The sequence below is a fragment of the Balaenoptera physalus genome, assembly GCF_965194825.1.
Source record: "Balaenoptera physalus genome assembly, chromosome: 9".
Taxonomy (NCBI): Eukaryota; Metazoa; Chordata; class Mammalia; order Artiodactyla; family Balaenopteridae; genus Balaenoptera; species Balaenoptera physalus.
Window position 1 is genome coordinate 61,442,955 of NC_138888.1, and position 22,681 is coordinate 61,465,635.

Sequence of the window (22,681 nt, forward strand, 5' to 3'; positions counted from 1 at the left end):
CTTTCTTTATAATAAGACAACAACCACCACCAAACAGAGCATTAACTGAATACTAAATACCTACTATCTTTTTAACCCTAAATTGGTAATATGAAACATCTAGGAGAAGTAGAAGATTTGACTCTTTTATTTTCTCAAGTTCTTTTTTTTTTCTGTGAAGAATCTTTTAGGCCATACTTAAAAACCCTCTAGTAATCCAGGAAACATTTTAGTTAGGAAATGAGGCAGATTTAGAGTTGTGGAGAAATAAAGCACAGGTTTTTATTAATCAATTTTACAGTATCTTATTTCAAGGAAGGAGAAAGAAAAACACAAAGGGGAAGGTGGGAAATTTTACTTCACCTCATTCTGAATCAAGTCTTCAGAATGGGGCTTTATTTTATTTCAAGTGTTCTGGATTAGTAGAAAAAGAGAAATATTCATATGCAGAAGTAAATACAAATAATTCACTGTGAAATGATACTTAAAATGGTTTATGTTATATGTTCTTATCCAGTTAGGAGTTTAAAATAATTTCTTCCTATATACATTTTCAAGAATTTATCCATAAATTAAAAAAACTCCTCTGTAGCTCTTCAAGTTGAAAGCTCAATTCTAATATTTTAAAAATTTCTTTAAAGACACTACAAATTCAGGGAAATGTAAACGGATAGAACAATGAGATACCACTTCTATTAGAATGACCAAAATTGGGAACACTGACAACTCTAAATGCTGATGAGAATGTGGAACAACAGGAACTCTCATTCATTGCTGGTGGGAATGCAGAATGGTACAGCCACTTTGGAAGACATTTTGCTTGTTTCTTACAAAACTAAACATAGTTTTAGCATATGGATCCAGCAATTGTGCTTCTTGGTATTTACCCAATGAAAACTCATGTCAACACAAAAACCTGCACATGCATGTTTATAGCAGCTTTATTCATAATTGCCAAAACTTGGAAGCAGCCAAGATATCCTTCAGTAGGTAAATGGATAAACTGTGGTGTACCAGACAATGAAATATTATTCATCACTAAAAAGAATGAGCTATCAAGCCATAAAAAGACATGGAGGAACCTTAAATGCATATAACTAAGTGAGAGAAACCAAACTAAAAAGCTACACACTGTATGATTCCAACTATATGACATTCTGTGAAAGCTAAAGCTATGAAAACAGTAAAAAGATTAGTGGTTTCTGAGGGTGGGCAGAACACAGGGCACTTTTAGGACAGTGAAAATAATCTATATAATTTTAATAATAACTTTTTGGAGGTTTATAGTACTATATTTATTTTGAGTTATTTTAGTAGTAAATTTACGAGGTATAAGTAAAATAAAGTAAATTTACTATGTATAAATTTAACGCATTTTTACTTATTGAGTAAGAAAGTTGTTTTTCCATGGCATTTTGGTTTGTCAGTAGCATTAAGCTTTCCACAATGAGACTTAAATATTGCACAGTCTCAGCAATATTTTCCTTTGATTATTTTCCAGGATATTTTATTTCATTTACATGGTAAACATCGATTTTTCCATTTTCTGCAAAGTTTATCTTTAAGAATTTTATATTTTTTAGAATTGTTCTTATTTTATAAATTTTAGACTTGAAAGTGTAAACTACATAGAGTTAATGAAGGCATGTTCATACTTGTTGCCCTGAGTCTTTTTCTAGATTTTAAGCAGAAAAGTAGGCATAACTTAAAATACTATATTGTAGAAATTTGCATAGTAATATGTATTGTTTAACCTAAATGACTGTTATGCTTTTCATTTTATGTAGTAACCAGAATTATTTGTCTTAAAATAATGGAAATCTGAGGTCATTTCATTTTTTTAAATACAACTAAAATATATTATTCACAGATTTTGAAAGCTATTTTATTTTGAAAGTTAAATTAGAAGTTTCCATTCCTGACAGTAAGACAGTTTGACCTTCCTGCTAAAAGAATAATTAATCTAATCATGCTGGATATCATATAATAAGCATTTTAGATGTGTCAGTGAACTTGTTGAAAGTAAGAAGTATTGAGGCCAAATACTAAATGTAGGTGGGAATTCAGGTCAGCTGAACCTTGAAGCTGAGAGGCAGTTGCTGAATTATGTAAACTTGGAACATTAGCTTTCATATATTATAAGGTCCAAGAATAGAAGACAAAGCTCAGAATCAACTCAAGTTGGTAACCTACTATACACCAACTACCCATAAATCTGGGGCACCAAAAGGATGAACTAGAAGCTCAACTAAATTTGTAAGGAAAATTGCCTGTCTTTAACTGTGTTTCTTTTCAGTTTAAAATTGCTTCAGTGTTTTTATCGTAAGCCAGCACTCATACAGTTTTATAGCCTGAGTTCATGTTGCTTAGGTTGTACTAAAAATTTCAAGCCAGTGACTTCTGAGTAGCCTTGGACAATGGGTGGACGCTTAAACCCACATCTTTTCATGTAACCTCCCCCAAAATATAGAATAGCAAGAACAAATAAAACTGCACAGAAACATGTTGATAGCATACCTGCAAGGTAAGAATGTTCAAAGCTGTAAATTAAAAGTAAAAGCCACCAAAGCACTACCACACCTTTCTGTCAAGCAAGGGCAGGCAGTCTGAGGAAAACTGCTCTGAGGAGAGAAGAAGAGAGCTAGCAGTAGCCGTAAAATTGGTCTAAAACCATTTCAAGAATGTGAAAAATACTGGAAAGGTTTCTTGTAGATCAGAAGGATAGGAACATAAAAGTGTGTGCAAAACATGAGGCAGTCTTTGAAGGTAGAGCTTCTGGAGAATAAAAAGGCAAAAAGGGAGTGGTTCCCCCTTGGTGATTAGGTGGTGAAGGGGATAGGAAGTAAAAGCATAGAACAATGTCTCTTGTAAAATAAAAAAACAATCAAAGGATTCATACCTACTCTCCCACCACCACCACCACCAAAAAAAAAAGAAATCTAGCAAAGAAATGGGACTTTGGTACATTGACAAAAGAGGGCTTCACTGAACTAGGAATATTTTAGAGTAGTCCAAACCTGCAAAATGAAAAGAAGGAAACTAAGCAAGTCTTTATAAAGTTACTACAAGGAAACAGAATTGATTTGATATACTTTAGCTGAGGATACCCTCTTCCCCAGAAACAACTATAATGCAGAAGAAAATCCTAAGACAATACTCCAGACTGAATTAAGGAGATAAGCATTTGGGGCTATAAAAAAAAAACAAAAACAAAAAAGCACCTTGAATAAGATATTCAGATTTTAAAACAGATAGACCAAAAGCTAGGAATTAATGAAAAGAATAAACTGAAGGCAGGAGAGAAATGGAAGAAAACATCATTATAGAATTGAGTAAATTACAAAGTGCCCAAGGAGAATAGACTCAAATGAAAATTTAGTAAGGGGCATGGAAGAAAGGCAGGAAAATAACCAAGAGAGTAAAAATGAGATAAAGAAAGGAATATAAATGGTTAGAGAGAAAATGGTTGAAATGGGAGATAAGCAAAGCAGAAATAACCATATGTATAAATGGAGTCCCTAAAAAAACCCAAAACAATGGGATATACCTAACACTCAAAATTATTATCCAAGAAAATATTCCAGAAGTAAAAGAAGACCCAAATCTACATATTGAAATGGCCTGCTTGCTAAGTGGAAAGATTAATTCCAAATAATCCATCCTGAGACATATTGTAAAACTATTTGACTTCAGACATATAGGAAATATCTTCCAGTCCTGAAGGAAATCTTCAAATCCTCTAGGCAAAAAGACTAAATTACTTAGAAAAGCTAAATAAGTTGACCTGCACTAGACTTCTTAAAAACAACATAAAACAAGGCAACAGTAGAGCATTTAAAAAGACTCAAAAACCCTTCCTCCTTGTGAGGACGCAGCAGACGTCTGTGACCTGGAAGAGGGCCATCATGTGACCATGCTGGCACCCTGATCTCGGACTTCCAGCCCGAGCATTGAATGAAATACCAGTATGGCACAATAGAACAAGCCCTCAGTTTAAAGAAAAGCGAGGTAGGGACTTCCCTGGTGGCGCAGTGGTTAAGAATCCGCCTGCCAATGCAGGGGACACGGGTTCAAGCCCTGGTCCGGGAAGATCCCACATGCCGTGGAGCAACTAAGTCCGTGTGCCACAACTACTGAGCCTGTGCTCTAGAGCCCGTGAGCCATAACTATTGCGCCCATGTGCCTAGAGCCCGTGCTCCACAACAGTAGAAGCCACCACAATGAGAAGCCCGCGCACCGCAACGAAGAGTAGCCCCCACTCGCCGCAGCTAGAGAAAGCCCACGTGCACAGAAATGAAGACCCAACGCAGCCAAAAATAAATAAATAAATAAATTTATGAAAATAAGAAAAGAAAAGCGATTTAGTCCCACCTCTTGCTCTATGGAGGTTATATGGACTCTAACTATGACATACTCCCTCAATAGAATCTCAAGACCAAGAAAAATTGACCAAACAAACAAGAAACAAAACAAAAAATTCCTTCTAAAACAACAAAAAAGCAAGTTAAAAATTACTCTTTGTACTATCAGATGGGCAATGGCTTTGGGGACCAAGATGGATGTGGATAAGCTGAGAAAGAAAAACTGAAAAAGCAATTGAAAGATTCAGGAGGAATAGGGAAGCTTTTCTCTTTCATTCACTCAGGAGTTAATGATACTGCAGGAGATGTGATCATTCCCCTGAATGCTGACAGAGAGCTAAGCTCTATATAGAACCTATTCTTAGGAGCTTTCCAGACTGCTGAAAGCAGAGATTTTTTTTTTTCTGTCTTGTACATGATTTTTAAAATTTATGATGTGTCAGCGCTGATTTCTGTAATGCACTGTTTATTTTTTTAAAAGAACAAATTATATGTGTGCGTGTATATACGTGTGTGCACGCAAGCTTACATTCTTCCAAAAAGAAGTATTTAATTCCTTCTCTCTTTAATTCCAAAGAACAGGACTGCCTACCCTCCGTCCTGTTCTTTGGAATGAGGGAGGGGAAGACTGAATGGGATTTTGAGTCTTCCCACTAAGAAAGGGACATTTTCTGGAACCAAGTCAGTGTTCAAAGGACTAATGCTCTAAGGAAATTGTCCAAAGGGGAGCGGCAGTTCAGGGTTATTAAGTTATTTTCAAATGTTGTCTGGACTGCTGCTGCTGACCTTTGTGGAGGCAACAAGGTGCTGCTTCGGGGGACAGGATAGGAAGCAATTAGAGAAGCCTAGGAGAGGATCAGGAATGTTTGGTAATTCACACATAGCACAAATTATGTGGGAACTCCAAGAATGAAAATAAACTAATATGATTAAGGGCATATTTTTATCCCAGAAAATATTTTAAAATGTAGCTAATACTGGCTATATCTGTATGAGTGCATTCTTAAAAACTCAACACTCAGTACCTAGTAGATGTCATTTAGACTTAAATTTCAGGGACGAAAAGGAAAACTAATGAGTATTTCTTGAGTGATATGTGTGAGTGGACATATATACATTTTCTACCTTATTTACTAGGTGGATATCTGAGTAGCAGTGAGAAAATTTCAGCTATGTCTTGATTTTGAAATAACCAATCTCCAGTGAAAAGAGAATGGTAAAATGACTGATTCTAGGTGGGAGCATGCAAAATAAAAAATGAGTCTGGAACCTTTTGTACCAGAAACTAACGAGGTGCTGAAAAAATGATGAGGACTTGTCAAAAGGACACAAGGGCCAACATGAAGATCTCCCACACACCAAATCTGGGATAATTCGAGCAAAAAAATAAATGATAGCAAAGGACTGTAATCTGTACAGTAAGGATTTGTGAGTCTTTAGTGATATAAATAAATGGAGAGAAGGGAAACTCTTCTTAGTAAATGTAGAAATAATATGGAATTTGAAAATACCACTTGACAATCCTCATAGTAATTGTTTCAGGCAAGAATCCTCAATGGCTGTCAAAAATATGATGAAAAGCACAGTATTTACATAGCTTGATAAGTATCTCTGCACAGTATTTGTCTGTTACAAAGGGAGCAGTAACTTTGCAGTGCAGAACATCTAGCAGATACCGCCTTAACCAAGATATCAAAGTTAACCAATAATATGACAAGTTGAAATTATGTACCCTCAATGTGATGCATTGAAAGAATAAAAATTTTTTTGATATTCCTGCCAAAAATGCATCGTGTGAATCTAATCATGAAGGAATACTAGTCAAACCTAAATAGCTGGCCTACTCTTCAAGAACATCAGGGTCAGTCATGAAAGATAATCTGAACAACTGTTACAGATCAAAGAAAACTGAAGAAACACGGTAGATAAATGCAGCATGTGAGACTAGAGAGAATATCTGATATACTTCTACATATAGTTCCAAGGGAGAGGAAGTAGAAAGTGGAACAGAAAAAATATGTGAAGAGAAAATGACTTAAAATCTTCTAATGTTAATGAAAGCTATCGTATTAAAAAGCCCAATGAATTCCACCTAGGGCAAATAAAAAGAAAAACATACCATGATACATCATAGTGAAACTGCAGAACATTGGAGACAAAGAGAAGAGATTAAAAGCATTCACACAGAAAAATGCTACTTTCAAAAGAATGACAATTAGACTGACAGCTGATTTCTCAGCAGTGGAGGCCAGTGGGAATGATATATTCACTGAATTAAAACAAGGTAATTTTCAACATAAAATTCTTCATCCAGCATTTCAAGACTGGGGTGAAACAATTTTCAATGAAGCAAAATTGGAGGGAATCCTGAAAGATAAATTTTAGGCAGAAGAAGGAATAAAGTAAGTGGTAAATGTTCTGTATAAATCAATAATATAATCTAATGGGATTAAAAAATAAAATACATGGTAATACTGGCTTATAAATTGGGTAGGGCATAAATGAGTTAGAGTATTTTAAGGTCCTTGTTTTGTTCGAGAGAAGAGCAAGATATATATTAACTTACCAAGATATTTGAATGTATGCTGTTGTTTCTAAGGTACCACTAAGAGAAGAGAAAGTAGGTTATTTAACTTACAAGCTAATAAAGGGGAAAATAGTGAAACAGTCAACCCAAAAGAAGGCAGGAAGGAGGTATAGGTGGAAAAAATAGACGTGTAAATAGAAATACATAATAAGATGGTACGTTAAAAACTAAATATATGAGTTACATTACATTAACTGCAAAGGTACTACTAGTTGCTCATTTAAAACATATACTGTCAGAACAGACTGTAAGCTGTTTATAAGAGAGAATCTAAAACGAAATTCAGAAGGATATGCAATTGATAGAAAAAAGATATAAGAAAGGTAATGTATTAAACTAATATTGGAGAAAATTAGACTTAAAACCAATGAAAGCATTAAGTCATTTCATGCTGATTAAAGGTCCAATGCACCAGGAAGATAAAATATATTTAAATTTTATGTGACTAATAATATGCTGTTAAATGTAGAAAATAAACACTGACAGAACTACAAAAAAAATACACATATGCTTAGAAATACTGAAATGCATTTCTAAATAACCCATAGGTGAAAGAAGATATAATGGAAATTATAAAATATCTTGAAGTAAATGATAACTAACATACTACTAATTAAAGCTTTGGGACTGCAGCTAAAGATATAATTAGTGGGAAATATATAACTTTAAATACAAATGTTAGAGGAAAAGAAGTTGAAAATTAATGAGCTAAGAATTCATCGTAAGAAGTTAGGGGAGGGGCTTCCCTGGTGGCGCAGTGGTTGAGAATCTGCCTGCCAATGCAGGGGACACGGGTTCGAGCCCTGGTCTGGGAAGATCCCACATGCCACGGAGCAACTGGGCCCGTGAGCCACAATTACTGAGCCTGCGCGTCTGGAGCCTGTACTCCGCAACAAGAGAGGCCGCGATAGTGAGAGGCCCGCGCAACGCGATGAAGAGTGGTCCCCGCTTGCCACAACTAGAGAAAGCCCTCGCACAGAAACGAAGACCCAACACAGCAATCAATCAATCAATCAATAAGAACATGAATTTCTAAAAAAAAAAAAAAAAAAAAGAAGTTAGGGGAAAAAATTCCTGTATAGTAAACCCAAAGAAAATAAAAGGTAGTAAATAAGACTAACACAAATTTATGAAATTGAAAACAACAAAGATGATCAAAAGATTGAAAGATGAAAACAGCCAAAAGTTGGTTTTTCAAAAAAATTACTAAAATTGGCTTATCTTTCTTGAGATGATTACAAGTCAGTACTAGAAATGGAAATGGAAACATGCCTTCAAACTCTGCAGCTATTAAAATATCTGATAATATCAAATATTTATATAAAATGGACAAATACCTAGAAAAAAATCTTACTAAAACCCATCAAATGTTCAACAACAGTAAATTAGGTAAATAGTTTATCTTATAGTCATATATTGGAATACTCTGATGAACTATGGCTATACTCACTAATATGGGTAAATCTCACAAATATAATGTTGAGGAAAAGAAGTAAGTTACCAAAGAATAGAAACAAGCTACGTAAGAATACAAACACATTAAAAAAAAAAAACAAAACAGGTGAAGCCAAACAATATGTGATTGAGACGTGTATATCTATGTGGCAAAACTTAAAAAACTAGGGAATGATATATTATAGAAGTCAGAATAATGGTTACTCCTGGATGGGAGAAGATGTGATTGTGGAAACTGTAGGAACTAGTCATTTTCTAATTTTTAACCTGGGTATTTTTATTATTCTCTAAGTTTTATATATGTGTTTTGTATTCTCTTTTGTGTGTATATTTCCTTACAAAAATGAAGGAAAAAACCCAAATCAAAGGTTATTGGATCAGTGTCTGAATTTAGTTGAATCATAATACCTCTTTTTCTATAGTCATTTTGGAACTGTTTGAATAAACTACTGAAAACGCTCTTTGAAAAATCAAATGACCGAAAAAGACCTTCTGTGCCTGTAATCCAGCCCAGGGATCCATTGGGTTTTAGTTGGTGGATTATTGCTCATGTAGCATCATTTTATCAGTTTGATCGCCATGGAATACCAGATGAAATGGTAAGATTTTATTTTTTCAAACTTTCTTGCATTATCAATCAATATGTATTTTTTGTAGGCAAATTAGCAAGTGAGCAGAAACAACAAAAATCAGATTATAATCCTACAGAAATCAACCCAGCTTCTGAATCTAGAAGCTGTAAACCTTTCTGTAAACATCTTGAAAATGATAATCTTTGTTTTTACTGTTTGTTTAGGGAAAAGACTTGGGATCTAGTCCTGGCCTGCTACTAAGTAGTTTTGTGACCGTTAATAAACTACTTAAACCTTTCTGGGCCTCTGTTCTGTCATCCAGAAATCACGGGACTGGATTGTTCTGTTCAGATTTCTTCTAGTTCTAAAATCTCTAAGATTGCCGAAGGGAAAGCCTACATCTCTAGAAATGAATTAGAGAAGATATTTGTGAAGATATTTTAATCTATTAAACAACCATGAAGTTGCTTCAAGTAAAAAGACAGAGATTTTAACTAGTATATTAATTTCTAGTTAGAAACATTTTTTTCAGTGTTATTTAAAAAGCCCTATGAAATAAAACCAGCTGGTAGATGTATTTATTTGAAACCCTATTTGTATATAACTTCTTCCATGTTCAGAAGTAATATAGTATTATATTAACCCATCAGTTCCATAAAATAAGCATGTCTGTATTTTCAAAATTGGTCTTTTTTTCTGGCAGTGGTTAACAAGCCTGGCTGACCAACAGACCTATCTGTGAGTTTTTAAAAATTCAGATTTCTTAAATCTAGAGATCCTGTTTTAGTACTGTAATCTGGTCTGGAGTTTGGGAATTCTTATTTTTAAAAAGTCCCTTGGATCTCATACTCTTATCAGGTATAGGAACCTTTGCTTTATGAAACATGTTCCTTGATGGACTTCACAGATTTTCCTCTTTTTGGAATACTGGACAGAGCCCAGACATCATCCGTGGAATCTGAGGGTCAGTTAGTATTGACATAGTGTCCTAGAAATGGAAAGGGCCTTAGAGGTCCTCTAAGTGATTCCCTAGTAATAAAAGGTCCTTTAGGAGATCACAAGATATAGTAAGTCAGAAAGTGCTCTGAGAAGTCCACACACAGCTCAGTATTGATGTATTTAAGCATTCTACCAATTCATTGAGAGAGATCAATAGAATGAACTTCTCAGAGAGAAGGATCATATGTCCTTTGTTTATGCACATGAGTCCTTCCCATACTGATACATGGTAACTGATAAATGCCATTATTACTGTAGTAGTCCTTTTATTGAGTATTATAATAGAGTTAATATGGTTATGTTTCACATCTTTTAGTTCTTAAAATACTAGAACAACAATGAAAGAACTCAAAAAATTTACCTATAATTCAAAGGTCTTTACATAAGCATTTTTATTTCTCTTACCACCCAACCTTAATTCTTCCAAATACATATTTCTGCAGTGTAAATAAATACGGTAATTAGGTAAACACTTCTGAGTTCCTACTGAGTGGCCATCGTAATAATGGGTGCCCGTGATAGGATACACGTGAAATAGATTGTACTGCCTCTTGCTTCAAGGAACATGCTTTCAGGTTATTAATGCTTGCTGGAACTGCCATTAACGCTTATTTGAGTGAATGGTACATTTCAATAGTGGTTGATATTGTCCCCCACATGCTCCCAGTATGGTAAGTAATCTAGCCACATTAATATATATCATTAGTATTACTATTGTAATGTTGAATTGTACTGGTACAACCACCCTATGTTGCATTGCTGAAATCACTCTTCAGTTTCATAGAGGGAACTCCGTAGGACATTATTGCTTTTATTAGCTCTGGATCAAGATAGTGAAAGAATTCTCTGTATTTAAAATAGCTTAACCTTTGTCAGCAGTTCCTTTATGATTTTCTTTTGCCAAGATACATATGTTTTTTTAAATCTTAATTTTTAAAATTATGTAGAAGGTTTTAAGAGGAAAGAGCCATGGTATTTGGGAAAAAAAACCCACCTTTCGTATGATAAAATAATAAAGATGTGTAATGTGTATGTGTATATGTAAAATAGACTTTGCCTTTATTCATGAGTCTTCAAAGAGTTTCAAACGTTTCTTGACTTCTTAATGGCTTTAAAAGAAAAACTTAAAAAAAAAAAAAAAAAAGAAAAACTTAAGTTCTCCAGTTAATGATAGTCTTCATTAGGGGTGATAACCTTTAGCATATTGCATTTGCAAAGTGTTTAATATCTCAGAGTGACTATTTGGTTTTTATCTCAATGAAGTGTTATGCAGTAGGCAAGAAGTTAATATTATATCCATTTTACAGGTAAAGAAACTGAGGTACACAGTGGTTAAATATCACCCTATTTTTATCACTTAGATAAATTTGATATGAGAAACTTTCTGAGGACTTCCTCTCATGAATAGGTCTCTGGTAGCGTAACCATGTGTACCAGTCTGCCAGGGACAGTCCCAGTTTATGCCCATTTTCCCTTCATCCTGTCTGGTTAGTTTTTTCCCTTTTATTCTCAAAAGTGTCTCAATTTGGTTTATAAATCATATAATCATTTTAATTTATGAACATAAAGGTGTATTGACTCATTCTTTCAGAGAGATTATATAGGATTTTAATTTGTTTCTGAGATATACTTGGATCAGAATTTTGAAAATTATCTGAATTCTTTTTTTCTCCTGATGATGTATTAGCGTAGCCAGCTACCATATAGAAAATGGTTATGCATTAAGCATGCTTTATTCCACTAAAGAATAATCTGGTGTGAGAGGATGGTATGAAGTAATAATAGTTAGTCATATGTTCTGCAGCAGAGAAATACTTCTAGTCTTGTGATAATCATAGAGATGTTTCAGTTTTTAAATGTGAACTGCTTTTGCCCTGAAGGTTAATGTGAAATCTTTACATTTTAAATAGGTTTGAGGTATGGTTAATTTTTTTTTAAGTTTTTGTAAATTGGACTTTTGCTGTATGTGGATTTAAATCACAGAAGTTGCCAATTCCTTAATACAGACCTATAAGGAAAATTTGATATCTCACTTCTCATACTAGAGACTTTAGATTTTTATATATTTCTGTTTAATGCTTTTCTCCCAACCTAGATAAGAGTGTGTTAAACTCTTACAATCCCAGTCATCTATTTTATTTGTTTCTATTTATTTTTTTAATTGAAGTGTACAGTGTTTCAAGGGTACAGCAAAGTGATTCAGTTATATATATTCTTTTTCACATTCTTTTCCATTATAGGTTATTACAAGATGTTGAATATAGTTGCCTGTGCTATACAGTAGGTCCTTGTTGTTTATCTATTTTATGTATAGTAGTGTGTATCTGTTAATCCCACAGTCCCAATTTATATCTTCCCCTCTTTCCCCTTTGGTAACCATAAGTTCATTTTCTATGTCTGTAAGTCTATTTCTGTTTTGTAAATAAGTTCATTGTATTTTTTTTTTAAAGATTCCACGTATGAGTGATATCATATAATATTTGTCTTTCTCTGACTTATAGGTCCATCCATATTGCTGGAAATGGCATTATTTCATTCTTTTTTTATGGATGAGTAAAATTCCATTGTGTGTGTGTGCGTATGTGTATATATATGTATACATATATATATATGTATACATATATATACACATACGCACACAGCACATCTTTATCCATTCATCTGTTGATGGACATTTAGGTTGCTTCCATGTCTTGGCTATTGTAGGTACTGCTGCATTGAACATTGGGGGGCATGTATCTGGAGTGGGATTGCTGGGTCATATGGTAGTTCTATTTTTAGTTTTTTAAGGATCCTCCATACTGTTCTCCATAGTGGCTGCACCAATTTACATTCCCATCAAGAGTGTAGGAGGGTTCCCTTTTCTCCATACCCTCTCCAGTGTTTATTATTTGTAGACTTTTTGATGATGGCAATTCTGATTGGTGTGAGGTGATACCTCATTATAGTTTTGGTTTGTATTTCTCTAATAATTAGTGATGTTGAACATCTTTTCATGTGTCTGATGGCCATCTGTATGTCTTCTTTGAAGAAATGCCTACATAGGTCATCTGCCCAATTTTTGATTGGGTTTTTTGGTTTTTTGATATTGAGTTGTTGGTATATTTTGGAAATTAATCCCTTTTTTATAGCATCATTTGCAAATATTTTCTCCCATTCTGTAGGTTGTCTTCATTTTGTTTATGGTTTCCTTTGCTGTGCAAAAGCTTTTAAGTTTAATTAGGTCCCATTTGTTTATTTTTGCTTTTGTTTCCATTACTCTAGGAGACGAATCCAAAAAAATATTGCTGTGATTTATGTCAAAGAGTGTTCCTCCTATGTTTTCCTCTAGGAGTTTTATAGTATCTGGTCTTACATTTAGGTCTTTAATCCATTTTGAGTTTATTTTTGTATATGGTGTTAGAGAATGTTGTAATTTCATTCTTTTACATGTAGCTGCCCAGTTTTCCCAGCACCACTTGTTGAAGAGACTGTCTTTTCTTCATTGTATATTCTGGCTTCCTTTGTCATAGATTAATTGACCATAAGTGTGTGGGTTTATTTCTGGGCCGTCTATCCTGTTCCATTGATCTATGTGTCTGTTTCTGTGCCAGTACCATACTGTTCTGATTACTGTAGCTATGTAATATAGTCTGAAGTCAGGGAGCATGATTCCTCTGGCTCCATTCTTCTATCTCAAAATTGTTTTGGCTATTCAGGGTCTTTTGTGTTTCCATACAAATTAAAAAACTTTTTGTTCCAGTTCTGTGAAAAATGCCATTGGTAATTTGATAGGGATTGCACTGAATCCGTAGATTGCTTTGGGTAGTATGGTCATTTTAACTGTTGATTTCTTCCAATCCAAAAACACCATGTATCTTTCCATCTGTTTCTGTCATCTTCCGTTTCTTTTATCAACATCTTATAGTTTTCAGAGTACAGGTCTTTTGCCTCCTTAGGTAGGTTTATTCCTAATTATTTTATTTCTTTTGATACAGTGGTAAGTGGAGTTGTTTCCTTAATTTCTCTTTATGATTTTTCATTGTTAGTGTGTAGAAATGCAACAGATCTCTGTATATTAATATCCTTCAACTTCACCAAATTCATTGATGAGCTCTAGTAGTTTTGTGGTAACGTCTTTAGGATTTTTTATGTATAGTATCATGTCATCTGCAAACAGTGCCAGTTTTACTTCTTCTTTTCCAATTTGGATTCCTTTTATTTCTTTTTCTTTTCTGATTGCTGTGGCTAGGACTTCCAAAACTATGTTGAATAAAAGTAGTGAGAGTGGGCATCCTTGTCTTGTTCCTGATGAGAGTGTGTTAGCCTCTTACAATCCCAGACATCTATTTTAAAAGCAAATATAGTTTAAAGAGAAAAATTACTTTGGGGCATTGCAGGGATCATTTTAACAGTGCTTTCCCTGCCCAGAACATAGTGCAGTCAGTCAGGCCAGCTGATGCATTTCTTTGAAATATCTGAAATGGTGACTAGATAAAAGGTGTGAAATAAACCTTAAAATGAGAGTTGCTCCAGGTTACCTAGTCGGCTGAAAGTGGAGAGTGGGGTATCTATTTTATATTTCCGGTGGAAATACCACCTGTGCTGAAGCTTAAGTGAGTGTCTTTGTTTTAATAGTGGGATAAGAAATATAAAACATAGCCCCAAATTGATGACTGTTACCTCCTTTCTATACTACAACGTAGTATACAGAAAAAAAAAAAATACCCGTAGCTGCTTAAAGTTAAGTTTCCCTGTGGAAGAAAAATATGTTACCCTTTTATACATATTTTCCCACTTAGACTTGATTTGGGCATGATATAGTTGCCATTCTTTCCTCTGAATTATGGTTTATTTTTGTTTTAGATTATAACCACAGTACTATTAAATAGAGTTGAAATTCTTTGGCTGAGAATCATACTACTTCTCTCTGATTTGTATGATTCAAATTACTAGAATAACCAAAATATACTCATTAGCCCTATCAAATTATAAAGCTAAATACATCAACCCTGTCATGCTCCTGATTATTTGAGACTAGTGGTGATGTTATCTTAGTAAAGAATAATATAAAAGTGGATTGCTGGAAGCTGAGGGAAAATTTGTTAGAAAAAGAAACTCATTTATTGATAGCATGGTATAATGGAAGGACCACTGGCTTTGGAGCCAAACCTACTTGGATTTGAATTCATGCTCTGACTTCTACGTACGTGACATTTCTGAGACTTAATTTTGTTATCTATGAGTTGGGTATGATTTATTTTAGGAAGTAATAATGTAAAGACCCCAACACAATGTACACATAGTATTGCTAGAACAAAATGTTCTCCTTTTTGAGAGAGTTTTAGAGCACAATCCTCAAGGCTACCTCATTTCTGATGCTAATTACAAGCTTGGGGATTCCCAGAGCCATGTAATTTATGTGGACTCACAGAACTCCCTGAAAGCTTTTATACTCACAGTTATGGTTTATTATGGGGAAAGGATATAGATTAAAATTAGTAAAGGGAAGAGTACATAGTGCAGAGTCCAGGACAAGTAGCAAATGTGGAGCTTCTGTTGTCCTCTCCCCATAGAGTTGAGACATCTTTGTCACCTGACATCAGTGTGTGACAGTATGCAGGGAGTATTTCCAAACGGGGAAGCTTGCCTGAACTGCAGTGGTCAGAGTTTTTGTTAGAGCTCCATTACATAGGCATAATGGATTGCATCGACATGATGGTTGAGCTCAGTCTTCACGTCAAATAATACAGGACCCAAAGCCCCCAGCCTAAGTTACATTGTTGGTTTTCAGGTATAATTAGCCCTACCCTAAGACTGTGTGGGTGTGGCCACCCTCCACCCTCAGTTACATTGTTAGACTATAGTATGACCCTAGGCCCAGGGGCAAACAAAGATACTCCTATCAGGCAAAACATTCCAAGGGCCCGGGAGATTACCTCCCAGAAGCCAAGGATAAAGGCCAGACCTCTTTGGGCAAGGCCAAATTCTTTACTACATATTTTTTCCTTATAAATATTTTGCATTCACTTTATTTACATAAATGTATTTCAAAAAACCAATAATTCCTTTCTAAAAATAACTGCATCATTGTACTAGTTATCTATTGATGTGTAGCAAAATTTGGCAGCTTAAAACAAACATTTTCTCACATAGTTCCTGAGGTTCTGGCATCCAGTAGGAGCCTAGGGGCTCCTGGCTCAGGATCTCATGAGGTTAGAGTCAAGCTGTCACCTGGGGCCTCAGTCTCTGAAGACCTGACTGGGGCTGGAGGAATCACTTCTAGTCTCGCTCACCTTGGCAGGAAGCTTCAGTCACTCATCATGTGGGCTTCTTCGATCCTGTTCATAGCACAGCTTTTCCCAGGAGACAACGAGAGAGATTGTCATTAAGATGGAAGCTTCAGTGACTTCTAATCTTGGAAGTGACATACTATCAGTCCTACTAGTATTGGTATTCTGTTGGTAACAGACCAAGTCTGATACAGTGTGGGAGGGGATTAAATAAGGGTATGAATACCAGGAGACAGGGGACACTGGGGGCTGTCTTAGAGGCTGGCTACCACAGTCACTAGGCACCTTTATTAAGGAAATATTTATTTAGTGATTTTATATAGTCAGCATCTTACATGAACATTATCCAGCCATTTAAAATCAAGAATATTGAACATGCTTTAACTTTGTATTGGTCACTTGAGTTCAGTGAACAACATAGTTGTTATAACACGGATAGAAGGGTAGATGAGGCTCTTTGCCTTTATTCTTTAAGGCCTGTGACTTAGTTTTCTGAAGTCTTATGGTAACTTCTGCACCTTTTTTAATTTTATTTATTTATTTATTTATTTATTTATGGCTGTGTTGGGTCTTCGTTTCTGTGCGAGGGCTTTCTCCAGTTGCGGCAAGTGGGGGCCACTCTTCATCGCGATGCGCGGGCCTCTCACTATCGCGGCCTCTCTTGTTGCGGAGCACAGGCTCCAGACGCGCAGGCTCAGCAATTGTGGCTCACGGGCCTAGTCGCTCCGCGGCATGTGGGATCTTCCCAGACCAGGGCTCGAACCCGTGTCCCCTGCATTGGCAGGCAGATTCTCAACCACTGCGCCACCAGGGAAGCCCCACTTCTGCACCTTTTATTCTTACCTTGTCAGAAACTAGTTGTTACTTCTTCTTGGGGGTACTTTCTTTGCTTCTGGTTTTGACCGATATCCACATATCCAAACCTTTAAGAACTGAGTGTCAAATGAACTAGGTATCCTGTGAAAAGTTCCTCCAGGCTTTCGCTTTGGAAAAGTAGAACTGTTCTCAGTGCCTAGCCTTTGTGAAATATGTTGGCTTTGTGAAAGTCTTTTTTGGCTTTCTTCTTTATTGTAGAGAGTCTTCCGGATAGTTGAGGTTGCCAGATAAGTGACCATTGGCTAAATGAGGTAGCAGTGTATAAAAGTTTTTTTTTTAATTTTCTGTATAAAATTTTTAGTTACTTGTTTACTAGAGTGGACCATCTTGAAGCTGTTATGCATAAAACAAAGGTAAAAATCTCTGCTGAGTAAAGTACAGAATAAAGAAGAACAGTCGCTGGTGTAAAAAAATCCAAAATATACTTAAAGTTCTTTTTTTCCCCTGTTAGATTATATCTGACAGCAAAAATTTATTATTTGTTAAAACATTTATGATTTTATAGAAGTACCACTGTTTGATAAAACCACTCCTGATAAGGTTTATATGGGATTGGAATAGTTGTAAATTTTTTTCTTCCAAGTCTGTCAACTAACTCTTTGCCAAAGTAATTTTAGACAGTCAAGAAATTTTGATGATATCTGATGATAGTAGAAAATGTACTTCACACTTAACTTGCTACTTTACAATTTTAATAATAATTAAGAGCAGTAATTTTAATGCAATATTTTCTCCCTTTCTAGAGACAAATGGAATCAAACTGGAACTTTGTAGAAGAACTGCTGAAAAAGTCCATCAATGTTCAGGTACACATTTAAAGTGAGACAGTTTGTGGGCTTTGCTAAATTTTTATGTTACAGATTTTATTTATAAGAACCAAGCAAACTGTTAAAATGATTTAAATAACAAACTTAGTTTACTTATAAAAAATCTGAGATAGAATCATCATTCTTTGTTAATGCAGGTTCCTTGTACAATAGTTTTTATTTTGAAGATTTTTATTTTAACACTGAGTTGCCAGTTAAAGGACAAAGATAATTATCCTAGTTGGTGACTTTGACAAAATGTATTCAAAATAAGTAGCAGATGCTTCAGAACTATAAGCCATTCCTTGACTGTATGATATCAAGTCTAGGAGACATGATGAGGGAGATAGTTAGTAGCATTGGAAATTCAGCTATATCCTCATCACAGCAGGAAGGTGACTTGCCTTGCTGAGCAATTTGTCTTACAGGCTTGACTCATACTCTAACTGATAAGGTCCTAGTTTCTGAGCCCTCATTTCATACCTTATCATTTTTCTTTCTGCAGAACTGTTAATGTAGTGTTTCATGGCCCAGAGGTCAGATTTGACCTCCTTTTAAAATAGTTTTAAATGTGCTCTTCATCACATCTTTAAACATATTGTATTATAGTTCTATAAAGTTTTGTAGCATAAGTTATTTATGTAAGATTTTAAGGGGAAATTTTAGTAAAGAATATTTTTTTTAATTTGGGAAATAGACTCCTTTTCTGTTAAGAAATGAAGATTGTTAAAAACTTGAAGAGGAATAAAAAAGAAATATGGTAGTACAAGATTGCTACACACATTTATTTTGTAGCCATATATTTGAAAATCATTTTAATATCTTAAATTTTTTTCCCTATTATCTATATTAACTGTTAATTTTTTAGGTGAAAATATAAGTATATTTAGTTATAGTATGAATCTTCTAATTATGAACTAAGAATTCTAGGTTAGAATTCCAAAGAGCTCTGAATACATAAGTTGCATCAGGAACAAAAGAGCTATTATCCCAACCACTAAAATTTTTTTATTTTCTTTTTTCTGTATCATTTTAATTGGCTTTCTCCTATGTTCTTTTTGAGAACATACTGATTTAGTAACTCAGGAAGTTTCAGACATGTATTTTTTACTTCCAGAATGTACAGAATCACTAAAAAGTGGTCACCATTATTTACATCAGCTATTAATCCAATCTTTTAATGGTATCAGCTAAAGCTGCTTTGAAGATAAATCACTAATTCTTGTAAGTAGGTAGGATGACCATCTGGATTTACCTGGCTTGGAGTATCCCAAAATGTGGGACTTCCAGTGCTAAAACCAGGAAAGGCCTGAGAAAACTGGGGCGAGTCGGTCACCAGAGAAGCAAGGATAGTACAGCTAATCTAAGAAACTTTCTCTGTGAATTTAAGTCTAGCATAAAGTCAAAGTAATATCTTTCCTGTGAGAGAAGAGGTCATTATAATATGTAGAAAAAAGCAGTCCATTCTCTCTAGTAACCTCAATTCTGTCATGCCTTGATTGTATCAAATTAGATTTTATAAGTAGTATAGGACTACTTGCTGGAGTTCCTGAAACCAATTTTGTGGGTGCAGTAGGTGGTCATAAAGAATAAATAATATGTTTGGATAGAGCTATCAGTTTGATTATATCTGTTTTCCCCCATTGAGGTAAATTAAAATCTGACCATGCTTGTGTGCTGTGACTTGATCTCCAACAGTGAAAGAAAGAGTCCATTTACAATATTTAAAAAAAAAAAATGTTTCACATATAGAGCAGTCTTCAGATAAAATTAGTGGGCACTCCACTGTAGTTTTAATTAAGCAAATAATGTTCTAAATCTTTTTCTAGCCAGAGAGGATTTCCAGAAACAGACATTGAGCTTTGTTAGTAAAGAGAACATATATTGTTTAATTTTACTTAAACTGAATAGTTAAGTATTTGCTTTAAAAAACATTTTTTAGAGGTAATCCTATTTAATATTTGTGAATGCTAACAGTAAACATTTGTTCTACCTTTATAATAGCATTACTGTTTTTTTTATGAAAAGGGAGATTTTTAGTTTTATGCTACCTACTTTTTAAAGCCTCATTATTTGATGAGATCACAGAACAGTTTTCTAACAAAGGTCATAGAAGGGTATAAGAAGAAATCCTAAGCAAGCCTAATATTTTTAAAACTATTTTTTTCATTTGTCAAAGAATTTGGAGAGTCCAAGGCTAAAAACAACTCAGAATGTGATTAGATCTGAATAATGTGGGACAATAATCTTCTAATTACTAATCCAAAATGTTTGTGTTTCTTGGACAGAAGGATCTTGCCTGAGATATTGAAGTCTAACTCTCTTTATCCAATCCTAAAAAAATCCCATCAGTTAGACTGACAGTTAACTGTTTAGCTTGCAAATAAATTTTATTCTCCTGGTGGTTTCTGATAGGCAAGTCAGTTACACATAAAAAGAAAAAATGAAGCCCCAATTGTTATATTGCCATTTGTATAGAATAAGCTAAAAAAGTAAATGTTTTCTTCATTTTTAGTTCTATAAAAGAATTTGATATATGGAATATACCCGAATTTAATATGCCTGCATTTGATCTTTTGAAATAAAGATAGGAAGACATTCTTTTAAAAAGGACTAAGAGATCAGGAGCAGGCACTATGGAATATTCTAGGGTAGCTTTCTACATGAAATAGTTCATACATACTCACGCAGCTGAAAAGAGATACCCAGAGAGCCCACAGGGTCTTGTGATAAATGTAGAAGTTGAGTAGCACAGGTAGGTTTGAGCCTGTGTGGAAAAGAACCCCACAGGCTTTCTGGTTTATTAAAAATCTTTAATCAGAGGGCATGGATTTAGATGTTGTTGATGAAAACTCTTGGTTTAGGTAGAGTTTGGCCTTAACACTCACAAAATTGAAATACATCAGTTTAAGGTATGATGCTGTGAATGTGTTTCATTTATTATTTGATCGTCAGGACTCAATGTTTGGGCTAAAAAAATTCATTCAGAATGATAGCTATCCCTGTGCAAGTACTGTACATAGCACTTAATGTACATTCTTCCACTTCATGCTTATGACAGTTGTGTGAAGTTCCATTTTATACATTAGGAAACTGGGGCATAGAGGGAGCTTGTCCAGGTCCACACAGCTAGCTAGGAAGTGGCAGAGCTGGGATTTGAGTCTTCATTTGTGTTTTACTCACTCTGTGCTCCCTCAAAGTATTTGACCTTGTAGGATTCTTAATATAACTATTTTTTTTCATTATTTCTATTTTAAAACTTCTTTGATGCTGTGTGTTTGATTAGTAATCCGTATTGGTTTCTAGATCTGTTTTGGTGATACTTATGGAAAACAGCTATCTCAATTTTCCACACTTTTTAAAATTTGTTTTTTGTGGTTTTTTTCCCTCTCCAATAAATGTATGATGAGAAAATGTAAGGTAGGAAGAAATTAATATTGTTGTCAGTTGTTCTCAGACATTCCTCCTCACTATATTTCAGCTTTGTTTTTCCATTATGAATTTGAGCTAAGATGTCTGTTGCCTCCTCTACTCCTGACTATTATATATTCTTATCTCTTTGGCCTTGAAGATGGGCAAATCGTTTCTTTCCTTAATTCAGCTGATGTGCACCCACACAATTTTTAAAGGGAATTTTTGAGAAAAACTAAGGGAACATGATTCAAAAGAAAATAATGGTTGAATATACAGAACATGAAAATGTATTTTATAACAAATACTAACTGTAATTAATTAAAAAAAGAAACTCGCTTTTTAAGTCACACTCAACTGACTCATTAGTTATCCTGCCAGAACTGTGGAGAAAATGGTATTTTCTAAGCCATTTCTTTTCATTTTAATCTGTAACCACTAGCAGGAAAATAAAGGGAAATTTATCTCCTTTTCTTAAAAAAAAAAAAAAAGGAAAGGAAAAATCCCCCAAGTTGCCATTTTTAATTTCTTTTTGATTGGGTACAGTGGAAAGAGCATGGGCTCTGGTCTCACACGCTTTGATTCAAATCTTGGTCTGGTCACTAAGAGCAATCTTGATCAAATCTGGTGTCCATTAAATGTTCATTTCTTTTCCCTCCTGTTTTTGGAAGGTAGCATAGCATAGCATGTATAACAGGCTTTGGAGTCATAAATCCTAGCTTCTTCCCAGGTGGACTTGAGTAAACTGCTTGTAACTTCTGACCCTCATCCTTTTTTTCTGCAAAATGAATGTAATAAAGCTGGGATAGTATAAGACATACATGAATGAACATATGTAAAACATCACATAATGTCTGACACATAGTCGGTATTTAATCTTTTGTTTTTCCCAAACTTCATATATTTTTATGGTTTATACACCTTTTTGTGGATTTCACATGTAAAATGAGTTTCAGATACTGAATAAAACAGTACAGACGCTTCAAAATGAACCCACTTTTTTCATATAACCCACTTTTTAACCTTGAAACATAATAAAATTTTTTAAAAGTATGCTTTAATTCATATCGGTAGTGTGCCATGGGAATAAGCCTAGATCTCGTTTAATATTTTCATAATAAAAATCAAAGAATGTTAATGATGGATAGAACCTTGTCTTCTGTGGTTAAATTTAACTATCTATTAGAGAAGCTAAATATCTTTTGCTGAACCATACAGGTACTTGATGAAAACAGACACCAGAACCCAGATCTCAGTTTTGTTCATAAAACATTTATGAAGTCTCTTTGGTGAAGCAGGCACTGTGCTAGGCCCAGGGGACATTATCCCAGCACTCAGGGAGCTCATAGACACTTGAAGGCAG

The 22,681-nt window shown here is 34.6% G+C and overlaps 1 protein-coding gene and 1 long non-coding RNA gene across 6 annotated transcripts in view; one reads left to right on the top strand and one right to left on the bottom strand.

Annotated features, from left to right (window-relative positions):
- The window catches only part of MMS22L (MMS22 like, DNA repair protein), a 140,839-nt gene that overhangs the window by 31,598 nt on the left and 86,560 nt on the right, over positions 1 to 22,681 (top strand). For all 5 annotated transcript variants that reach the window (XM_082475093.1, XM_082475095.1, XM_082475096.1 and 2 more), the window contains exons 10-11: positions 8,805 to 8,981; positions 17,845 to 17,907. In XM_082475093.1, coding sequence (XP_082331219.1) covers positions 8,805 to 8,981; positions 17,845 to 17,907 — 240 coding nt within the window. The remainder of the gene's footprint in view (positions 1 to 8,804; positions 8,982 to 17,844; positions 17,908 to 22,681) is intronic.
- LOC309667224 lies at positions 13,753 to 17,855 on the bottom strand. Its single transcript, XR_014267637.1, has 2 exons — positions 17,056 to 17,855; positions 13,753 to 16,743 (listed from the first exon to the last, which is right to left on the bottom strand). It is a non-coding gene; the product is annotated as an uncharacterized lncRNA (long non-coding RNA).